At 40.2% G+C, this 11,572-nt stretch overlaps 1 protein-coding gene across 2 annotated transcripts in view; it reads right to left on the minus strand.

Moving 5' to 3' along the window:
• LOC138010672 (serine-aspartate repeat-containing protein C-like) overlaps window positions 1–11,572 on the minus strand; it is a 12,844-nt gene continuing 1,272 nt past the window's right edge. Inside the window, exons 2-7 of one of the 2 annotated variants that reach the window (XM_068857648.1) lie at window positions 11,232–11,319; window positions 8,609–8,674; window positions 6,451–6,522; window positions 4,150–4,211; window positions 3,657–4,038; window positions 1–3,190 (exon numbers count right to left, since the gene is read on the minus strand). In XM_068857648.1, coding sequence (XP_068713749.1) covers window positions 3,111–3,190; window positions 3,657–4,038; window positions 4,150–4,211; window positions 6,451–6,522; window positions 8,609–8,674; window positions 11,232–11,319 — 750 coding nt within the window. In that variant the 3' untranslated portion in view covers window positions 1–3,110. Of the gene's footprint in view, window positions 3,191–3,656; window positions 4,212–6,450; window positions 6,523–8,608; window positions 8,675–11,231; window positions 11,320–11,572 lie in introns of both variants that reach the window. The other variant, XM_068857647.1, reaches the window with a different exon arrangement.

The following is an 11,572-nucleotide window of genomic DNA, read 5'->3' on the forward strand; positions in this document are numbered from 1 at the left end:
GAACAAGGTCCTCTGCAGGTTTTTATTAAGGTTGCAAGGTTACAAATTATTATATCATCATCCATATTATAGTCATTTCCTTGAAGGGGCTATGTCACGAGATTGAGAGAAATTCAGCGACTAAGAATTAGCAACCAAATCAGGTGAAACGTTAGAACGTTAGCATAACTACTTAAAACATTGACAGAAAGTTTAAACCGATAAGACAGCAAATACCAAAGTAAGCAATGAGCGGTAAAATTGATAAAGGCTAAAAATGAATAGCAATAGTTATTGGGGTTTTTTAAAACTGTCCAGCCTAAGGGCCTGGCCAAACGGGAAATGTTTGGTGTTTAAACAACGTCAAACATTGTTTGGTGACCAAACATGCTGATGTTAAAGTGAGTGCCCAGACGGTTAAAACATGTTTGATCCAACTCACACCAAGCTCTACAATAACTATGGGTCACCCAAAACATAAAAAACACGTCGATACAAGCACACATGGTACCCATGCACGCTCCAAACAAGTTTGATACAGCTGTCCAAACGAACGAAACCTTGCTCATCAAACACGAGAGCAAAATAAATGTTTAAAGTTAATTGATCGAATGTTTGATGGCCTTCAAATTTTACCAAACACGGTCAATTAGCACCAAACAAGGTGGCCAAACGGTAAAATGTTTGGTCACAAAACAATGTTTGATGTTCCTTGATCGCCAAACATTTCTCGTTTCGCCTGGCCCTAAGAGTTTTTCAAAGTTTACCTCTGTTAATCGTTAAGCCCTGCCCAAACGGGAAATGTTTGACAACCAAACATCATCAAACATTGTTTGGTGATCAAACATCTTACCGTTTGGCCACCTTGTCTGATGATGTTTGATGGTGTTTGAACTCCATCAAACATTCGATCAAACAACATCAAACATTTCTTTAGTTCTCATTTTTGTTTGGTGATGTTTGGTTCGTTTGGCCAGGTGTATCAAACATGTTGTGGCCCAGAACTCCTTGCGTTCGGATGTTTGACGATGTTTGATAAAACATGTTTGAACCGTTTGGCCAGGGCTTCAAACATCAACATGTTTGATAACCAAACAATGTTTGATGATGTTTGGTCGTCAAACATTTCCCGTTTGGCCAGGGCTTTACTTGTTGTCCTTCAGTAGCATTTTGATAGTAAAGATTCCAAGTTCGAGTGAGGCGTAACACTACTGTGAAGTTTCCTTATACATGCCCTCGAATAAGTGCCACCTTTCAGGGCGAAAAATTTAATAAGCATACACTATTATTCTATCAGAGATCAACCCTAGTATTGGAATTGGGCCCACACAAGGACAGAGAACAACTCTAACCAAGTTGGGATTTGAACCCACGACCTTAAAATTTGATCACCGTTGCTCTACCGACTGAGCTACAAGGCCAGAACGGGAACAGGCCGTGTTAGGCCTCACTCGAACTTGGAATCATCACTATCAAAATGCTACTGAAGGACAACAACTAACGATCATCTAAATTAGGCTTGGGCCGAGCCGAATTTGTCCTTGTGAATAACATCTCACATACCCACTACCTCTTCCCATTATGACCTTTTAGCTCAGTCCGTAGAGCAACGGTGATTAAATCCCAAGGTCGTGGGTTCAAATCCCACCCTGGTCAGTTGTTCTCTATCCTTGTGTGGGCCCAATTCCAATACTAGGGTTGATCTCTGATGGAATAATTGGGTATAAGGAAACTTCACAGTAGTGTTAGGTCTCTTTCGAACTTGGAATCATTACTTTAACTCTGTCGTTTGAAACTTGTATTCTCGATAGACTTTGGCTGCGGTCACATTTGAGAGGAACAAAGTGTAACACTAGTGATGACACTACTCTAATGTCAACTCTTTGGTGTTTTGAATCACTAGGGGAAAACTGAACAATAGAACTTGATTTAACACTGACGCAACCATTTTCTATCATGGAGGTTTGAGTTGGGTCGTTTAAAAGTATTTCCTGGGTTAACGATTAGTTGCATAGCGAGTAGGGGCGTGTAATTGGTAAAAGTACGCAAAATCAAGTGTACCACTCTGACCTTCACAGCCCCTTGAAACCTGATGGGGTAAAAACAGGTACCCAGCCTTCAGAGTCTTTAAGAATTTCTTATGATACGCTCTTACTGCTGCATTCACTCCGGTTGGCCTACCGATGTAAAAGTTGGTCATGACTACGTATTTAATTGTTTTTCCTTGTTAGAGAAGAAAAAATATGAATTCCACTTGAAAATACTTATGCCCCTTGATTTCTCTAAAACAACATAGAATAAAATAACTATGGACCACTTGCTTTTACCCTTATGTTAATTAGACCTACTAACCTCATTTTGCAACAAGAATTCTTTTGAAATTTGCTCGTGGAAGCGAGGGTAGAAAGGCTTATTAGCATTGAAAGTGAAGAACATTTCATTTGGCCGCCACAGTGACTATGAAAGAGGTGTATTGTATTCAGTTTTTGTGATGTCCGCGTAATCAAGGTCTCGGCGAGTGAAATCAGCCCCTCCCAAATCTACTTGCCTCGGGCTAAGTTATTTTGATATATAACAATAACTCATTCAATTATTGCTGTTTATTAGGGAGAACGTTCAATTCCGACTACCATTAAATGCTCTTCCCAAGAACTCTGGAATTGAAATAAACTAAAATGCTGATTTGTTGTGACTAGGAAAAACGAAAGTACGAGTATGCGGAGAAAACCTATCGAAGCAGAGCAGGGGTCTTTTAAAAGGTTAGTTTACCTTCTTCGGACTCTTGAAGAAAGTGAAATGAAAAGGCTAAACACATCAGATACAAATCTGAAATGAAGAGATTTAATTAGCGATGGTTACTCGGGAAAATACGAGTGCTCCATCCAAAGACCTTCCGAATGCTAGTTCATCACAGATAAAAACCTGATACATATTGTACGAGCCTACTCACGATATTGAAAGGAATTGCACGACCTCATTTAAAGGTTCTTTTTTTGCTAAGGTTGAGCAGCTAAAACATCACACAAGATAGTTCTCTTCTGACAGTTTACAGATAATACTTAAAATGTTAACTTTTGTTATTCACGTTTTCACATTGCTTTGCTTGGCACACAACTTTACACATAAATGATTTAATCACCATTCGCATTCATCAGCTCTGAATTGGATTCTTCTGGCCCATCTTCCTCATTGATCCACCGGTCAAAATACCCTAAGAATGTTGTTATAGTTGTTAAGTCATTCTTCCCTAACAACAGTTAGTAATAATTGCAACAGTGAAGCCAAAGGCAAATAATAATAAACGCTGAAAATCAATGAGCTAATCCACAACTCAGGCAAAGAGCATGAGGTCAGCAGTAGCGCGGTAAAATTAAAACGAGCAATTTCAGCCTCACAGCCAGAGGCGCAAATTTGAGGTTGAGGTCAACTCTAAGAGGGTCTATTTGGTTTGCTTTTCCTCTGATTGGCTGAGTACATCAGATGCGTTTTTCAGCTGGTCATTAAGCATAGTTATGCAAAACCAAACTATTCAAGAATTTTCTTCCGACACCAACCACTCTAGGTCTGTCCCGGCAACTGAATGTTTTACACGATGTCTAGATAGCAAGGATGGCAATGAAGACAAAGGGAATTACAATGCAGAGCGTCTCCATAATCTTACCGAAGCTTTTTTTTACCTTTAGGTGCCCCAGCGTCCGCTTGAGTCTCGTCTTCAGCGTATTCTCCGGTAAATAATTCTGAATCTTCGTCTTCCATTTGGTCTTCGTCTACCATTTCGTCGTCGTCTACGTCTTTGTCTTCGTCTTCGTCTTCGTCTTCGTCTTCGTCTTCGTCTTCAGGTTTGTCTTCATCTTCGTCTTCAGATTCGTCTTCGTATTCGTCGTCATCCTTGTCCTCGTCCTCGTCCTCGTCCTCGTACTCGTCCTCGTCTTCGTCCTCGTCCTGGTCCTCGTCCTCATCCTCATTCTCGTCCTCGTCCTCGTCCTCGTCCTCGTCCTCGTCCTCCTCCTCGTCCTCGTCCTCGTCCTCGTCCTCGTCCTCGTCCTCGTCCTCGTCCTCCTCCTCGTCCTCGTCCTCCTCCTCCTCCTCCTCCTCCTCGTCCTCGTCCTCGTCCTCGTCCTCCTCCTCCTCCTCCTCCTCCTCCTCCTCCTCCTCCTCCTCCTCGTCCTTGGACTCGTACTCGTCCTCGTCCTCGTCCTCGTTCTTGTCCTCGTCTTCGTCGTTGTCTTCGACTAAAACATCAAGAGACAAAATAAATGAGACGGCTGTCCACCCAACAAAAAAAATATATTTTGTATTGGTTGCGCACAATGCAAGTTGAAATGTGCTTGGAGTTTTTAACAGCCACTATATTGAAGGTGTTTCAACTAAACCTCAACAAATAAAATTTCAGACTCTCTGTTGAACGGCATGCAGAGCGTTGCTGAGCTCAGGTTTCGTGGACCACTGAATCTCCATTGATCATATTTCATATTTCATACATCTTGTATTGAATCCCACGCAATCGGAGGATTGTGTTCAAATTTAACGCTAGATTAGTGTGAAATTAATAGTGCTTTTATTCCTTTTGTTTTGTATGTGTACATTTTATTGCTAATCGGTAGTTTTGAGGATTTAATCGTTATTGATATATCGGCCGCAAATTCGCCATGTAGACGGTGAAAAACATCAGTTGATGACTGTTGGACCGTGATGAAGCGATTAGTAAATGTCTTAATGAAGACCTCAGACACCTGAGCCACGGAAGTCATTTCGAGATCACTGGAGATCGATTATTGTTGCTAACCAGTTTAATTTGCTGAAGTCATATGTTTGTACTGATTGAGCTACATGTTTTTTGCTCTCTTCTGTTTGATATATATATTTTTTCTCTTTAATATTTTCGGAAGTTATTCAGGAACTTCTGATCATATTATCAAACAACCTATGGTTGAAATGATTTTGTTAATTATAAAGCTTATGTCGGGTCAAACGTTCTCGGAATTGACCAAGATGTGCAAGCTGTTTCTGTACGTTACTGGATTGCAACGGTTGCAGAAGTCTTAACATAAACAACTTATCAGTTTGCCTCAAATTGATTGTATAGTATCGAACAAGAATAATCAGTATTTCTTTTTCATATTGTTATAAAAAACAGACGTTCAGCCCCGTCTGAATCGAAGACAATAAATGTACTTTATCGATATCTGTGTTATATTTGAATCGCTGTCGTGGCCCGGATCGCGTTAGGCGGGGAAACCGATTATCTTTGATTAGTTTATTGATCAATCGAGGGTATTTCTCGTCCGTTCGCTTGTTGGAAAGGACACAATTGCTTATTTTCTCACGCCGTTCGCGAGTGGCTTCATCATGCAGAATGAAAACACAAAAGTGTGTAAAGCAGACAGTTCGACAGAGAGTCCTTAAATTCTGTATGATTGGAATACCTGCTAAGCCATCGTGTCATAACATTTTTAAATCATAAACCATTTTTTACAGGATTGCCGTAGTAATCGTCTTTTCAATCAATAATAATAGTCGCTTTTATTTGAACAATTCGCAAAGTTCAACTATGGCTCTCCGCCGTCTTTTAAAGCAAACTTCAAATTGAACGTTCACTTGGTGACTATTATGCACCGATAAAATCGAAACTTCAACATCCTCCCCCCCACTCCTCCCGGGCAAACCCCGGGTATTTGACTATCTTCTGTGCCTGGAGAGTGGGAAATTGACCTTTGCCTGCGGTTTCAAATGATTTTTTTTCGGGCGCCGAAGTCGCTAACAGCTATAAAACACGTGTTTGGACGAGATGGAAGAGTTTAAAGGAAGAGATACAGCATTTGTGAGCGATTGGCTTACAAAAAAGGTCTTCAAAAGGTCTTTATTAAAGACAGGAGGAGCCGACGGCGATTGGGTATGACAGACAAATCCGACGATAGGGTAGGGCATTTGAATACCATTTTGTCCCGAGGGGGCGGGAATTTGAACGTGTCAATCTTAAAAGGTTCAAATACCCGGGCTTTCCCCCGGGGGGGGGGGGGGGTGTTGAAGTTTGGAGTTGATCGGCGCATTAACAGTTTTTAATTATTGCGTTTTGCTTGTAAATCTCCAATCAATCAAGGAACAGTAAGCGCTTTCCGAGCCAATGACCCAACACGCCGGTGCTTATACCCGTTTCCGTAGCATTAAGCGACTAGGAGTATTTTTCACTCCCCCCTGGATGGGATGCCAGTCCATCGCAGGGTTATCCCCAGCATTACGCCGGTACCCATTTATACACCTGGGTGAAGAGAGGCACCGTGGGAGTAAAGTGTCTTGCCCAAGAACACAACACAATGTCCCCGGCCAGGACCCGAACCAGGACCACTCGCTCCGGAGTCGAGCACACTAACCATGAAGCCATCGCGCCTCCCTAGGGATCAAGGAACAGTGAAGTGTGTTTAATTGCTACGTCAAAATTCAAACCACATTTTCCAAAGGCAAATTACGTACCTCCTTCAATCATGTCAGCTTCTTCCTTTTCATCATAATGCTTGATATCCTCTAGGCTGTTCTGATAGGAATCTTAGTGTTTCAAAGAGGAAAAATAAATCTCTAAATCAAATTGGAATAATAAGTCTTCTGTTACCAACGCGTGTTGACAAGGTCTCTTAAACGCGATGCGTAATAGCAGCTAGTTTAAGCGTAATGTCAGCCGGGCCAGGTCACATGCATATCATATAAAACGTAGAAAAATATAATTAAACTTATTACGCAACTATGAGATAATGAATAGTAATACAGCAGCCAACGTAGCGTTGCTTTCTATCTGGTTCCTCAAAAGGACAAAATAAGAAGAAAAAACATGAACCATTAAACTGTAAACAGCATGATCATGGCTACAGACACTGAAGGTAGGTATATCATAGTAGAGCTACAACACAGTGTACCCTACCCGAATAGATAGTCCAAATGTTACTCATTTAAATTAAATGTGCAAGTGATCCTCGTGCTTAAAATGCTACTATGATCAAAAAATCATTTTCTTTTTTTCTCCAGATTTGGATAGCGTGTCCGCTGAACACCTAACTGGAAAAATTTTTAGCTTTGATTTTTATCCAAAGGCTGTTTACTTTGAGTGTAAGGTTTGGATTTCACGGTCCGCCATTACTCACGTTTAAAACTGACCGATTGGACCTCAGAGGGTTGGTTCTAGGGAAAACTGACGTCATTTACTCACTAGCTTAGAATTTCAGCATGTAAACGCATCTTATTACATATGCAGAAAACGAGTTTAAAAGTCTGAAGCCCGAAACTCCCGTGCTGCATATTAATTCAGCTGTGTACACACGCATTGCATTCTTAACTATGACGTCATTTTCTCCTCGACCTAGCTCTCTCAAGATTTTAGTGGCGGACCAATAAATAACAAAATTCCAGTTAAAAAAAAACAAGTGTCGTTTTTTAAATCAGAACTTAAAAAACTTGGGTCACGTAGTTTTTAGTTAACATAGTTTTGAAATCCAAAGAAAAAGAAGAATTGTTTGTTTTGTTTGTTAGTTTTTTTTGGTCGTAGTAGCACTTTAAAGGTGGCACTATGATAAATCTATTTTTTTTTGGATTTAAATTTATGTTAACTAAACACTAAGGCCCCATTAAACTACATCTATGTTCGGCCCGGCACTTCTCAATTTTGGCACGTGGACCTTCAATTTAGACAACGGCCCGCTCGATTTTATCTGTGTAAATGAAATATTTTAGGCACGCGAGCCAAGAATTCGAGATCAAGCTGGCCAGGACCACTTCTTGAGGAAGTCCAAGCCCGCCTAGAGAAGTAGGCCACGTGCCAAAAACGAAGTTTTGCAGCATTCGGTGGCAGCCAAATGTCAATTAGGCATGCGCAAATATTTGTGTTTTTCGCGTCAAACGTGGCAGCAAGAACTGTTTGGAGTAATCAGGCGACCAGCTAGTGTGCTGATTGATGTATGGCCGGAAGAAGCTATGCAATTCGCTCTTAGCAGCTGCGAAACATAAAGGGAATCGAGAGAGTTGTACAGTACACTTCAGGTGAGTTAAGAACGTTTCGCGTTTGTACGCGACTGAATTAAATGCAAAAGAGAGCTTTGAGCTTCCAGATTTTTTAAAATCGTGTTTTTCATACATAATAAACTGCGTTTAAAAGCTGAAATCTTAAGCTATTGAGTTAATGACGTCACTTTTCCCCAGATCGAACCCTCTGAGGTCCAAGCGGTCAGTTTTGAGCGTGAGTAATGCCGGAGTGTGGAATCCAAAAGTTACACTCAAAGTAAACAGCCTTTGGATAAAGATTAAAGCTGAAAATGTTGCCAAGCAGGTGTGAGGCAAACACACATTGAAAATCTGAAGAAAAAAAATGAAGTTATATTTTCATCACAGTACCACTTTAACTGGACAATTTAAGCAATTGTCTCTCATCGGCACCTGAAAAATTAAGGTGGTTTCAACGGGATAAGAATCCATCACCTCTGCGATGCTGGTGTAATGCTCTACTCATGTAAAACGGCTAAAGACTATGACTAAAAGTGAAAAAGATGAGCATTTAATATCCATAGTAATCTGAAAAGCTCTTTCATATAAATGATTCTAAAATAAGACCCATGGTTTTCCCTTCTTAACATAACCATTTATGTACCTTCTCTGTTCATATCAGCTTCGTCTTCGCTCTCAATGATGTCTTCTGGGTCATTCCGGTCCCAGTCTTCATATTTCAGAAAAAAAAAAGTATCATTTAAGCGAAGGGGAAAGAATCAAGTCTCTTGTCACTTGCTTTTTGTCCAATTATAAAATACATTTTAAGAGCAACGATTTCAATTATTGAATTGAACTTTAACGAAAGCGTCTCTGCTGTATATTTAATATTAAAGCTTTCCCATGATTAAACCGATTTGTCATTTAACAATGCGCCCCCCTCGAGCAATTAAGGATTGATTTCAGTAGTATTTTTCAGTCTTTGCAAATTGCCCTTTTCGCTTCCCGACTCGGGCAATTTTGTAACAACTTTGAAAATACGCGTGAAATTAATCCTTAATTGTCCTCGGACCCACGTGATTACATATACTTAAAGCAGCGGCTAAGAAATACGCCGACTAGGAAATGAAAATCTGCATTTGCCAAATTAGACAATGTTACTGAACAAACTGCAGGGGAACTTCACATATCCCTACAATGCACTTACAGTTCGGTATGTGGATAATTTGCCACAAGGGTAATCTTAAGCTAAAGTTGAAGTGAAATACTAAATTCCTTACATTTAACAATTGTAAGCTTTAACTTGAAATAACCACTAGCTTTATACAAAGTTATCTACATACATACTTCCCAAAGAAAATCATTGTGACAGCAACGTTTATAAGTATCATAACTTGTAGGAGGCAAACCAGTTATGTACTTAGAAGGTGCAGTCGAGAAGCTGAACCAAGGACTACCAGCATCAAATCCAACGAGTGTTCAGAGCGGGCCCTTAACCAGGGATCCCTGGAACCCAACAGAGGGCCTTCCAGGGGGTTTAGGGATGGCGCAATGGTTAGAGCACTCGCCTCCCAACAATGTGGCCCGGGTTCGATTCCAGACTCGACGTTATATGTGGGTTGAGTTTGTTGGTTCTCTACTCTGCACCGAGAGGCTTTCTCTGGGTAGTCTGGTTACCCCTCTCCTCAAAAACAACCATTTCACTTGATTTGTGTTAATTGTTAATTTCACCCTACGGTGCCCCCAATTAGTGCTCCAGCACTAGAACGACTAGACACTTTTCTTTTCCTTTTTTTCCTTTCATTTCCTTTCCACAGGCTTATTGTAAAATACGAAAAGCAACACAATACGCAAAATGCGCAGTACACCCAATACACGCAAAATATGTTGACGTCAATCTGTAAAACACGCAATATACGAAATGTGTGCAAAAAGGTTTATTTTGAAAGCGTTTAACTTGCAAAATGTCAAAATGCAAATGTTCATAGTTCCTACCAGGTTTCTCATGCACACCTGCAAAAATGGATGTGTTTTGCGGCATAGCATGTGTTTGCAACATTAATCGCCTTTCATCTTTCACTCAAATGCTTCGTTATGTTTTACATTTGAGGTCGACACTTTCATAACTATATCCGAGAGAAAAAAATTACTTCGATGTTGCGTCCAGTGTTTTCGTATATTTCGTACCATTTTAACTCGATGGCCTTTTTCCTGTTAAGGCATTGATGTACCAGTAGACAGCAACCACAGGTATTTTATTATTTTGGGATTCTCAAGATTCAGAATATAGTGTCTTCTTTCTTTTAGAGACAGAACTGAATTGTAGCCCTTGATTTTCCTGCATTCGTGTTGAAATCAATGTAACGAGCTATCAGTTCCAACCTTCCGGATTTCCTCCCGCGTAGCACATTTCACAATTCAGAACACCTCAGCTAGCTAAAAGATTTGAGGGTACATCACCGTTAGATCTCCGGGAATTTATAGGAATCCTTTCGGCAAGAGAAAGTAATCATCTCCTCCATCCCACTCAGACGACTTACTACCTACCGATTCTTTATATGTCGCACGCTTACTCCAACGGAAACAAGTCCATCGAGTTAAAATGGCAAGAGATGCAAGAAAACAAGACGCAACATAAATGTTAAATTTTACGCTAGGCTGTACTTTCGAAAATGTCGACCTTAAATGTAAAAAAACACGGACACATTTGAGGGAAAGACATTTACGTGCGTTCTTCACTGCTCCGGATTTGGAGAACTATCCGGTTCTGATGACAAAACGGTTATTAAAAGGACATTAAAACTGAGTCTTTAATGCTAAATACTTTAAATTACTGCTGCATATAACAGAGGATGGTTAAAGATGGAAGGCGATGAATGTTAGAAACAGTTACCGCAAAACACATCCATTATCCAGGTATTTACGCGAGGAACCTCATGGGAACGGCGCAGTTTGACACTTTCCAAGTAAACCGCTGTTAAAATAAACCGTTTATAATTAGCGCATATTGCGTATTTTACATATTGACATCGGCGGGAATATTGCGTTGCGTATTTTGCAACAAGCCTAAGCTACACTGCCTCCTTAATACATGGTTGTCTAAATCGGAGCAGTAAGTTTGACTCCAGCCATGTCGTTTGTCAAAGGTGTTTCATCAAATTTCTTAGTTATAGTTCGCTTATAGACTTAACTGATTAGAGTGCAATGTGAAGTGACCCATGAACCATGTGAGCGTTAGCCCTAATGATGGAAATGGGCCCACACAAGGACAGAGAAAAATTAAGTACCTTCTTCACTATTTATTTCTTCCGGTGCGTCATTCTGTTCCATGAATTCCTTATTAAAGTTTTCCATACGGTTGTTATGTAACGAACGCTTAAATGGCAATAATAAAAACTATGTTAAACAATGACATAGTATTAAAAGTAATAATAGATAGACCTCGGGGTAGTTGTATGACTCCAAACTGGTATCCGCTTTGATGTCGCAAATGTCATTTTGCCGAACTTTTCGAAAGTTCTCAAAGCATATCGACGCAGCTTTTTTTATAATATATTATCCATGATTATAATTACTCAATTCCATATGTGAACTAATTAAGAACATCTTTTTTTGGAGTAAACGACTG

This window comes from Montipora foliosa, chromosome 7, assembly GCF_036669935.1.
Source record: "Montipora foliosa isolate CH-2021 chromosome 7, ASM3666993v2, whole genome shotgun sequence".
NCBI classification, from domain to species: domain Eukaryota; kingdom Metazoa; phylum Cnidaria; class Anthozoa; order Scleractinia; family Acroporidae; genus Montipora; species Montipora foliosa.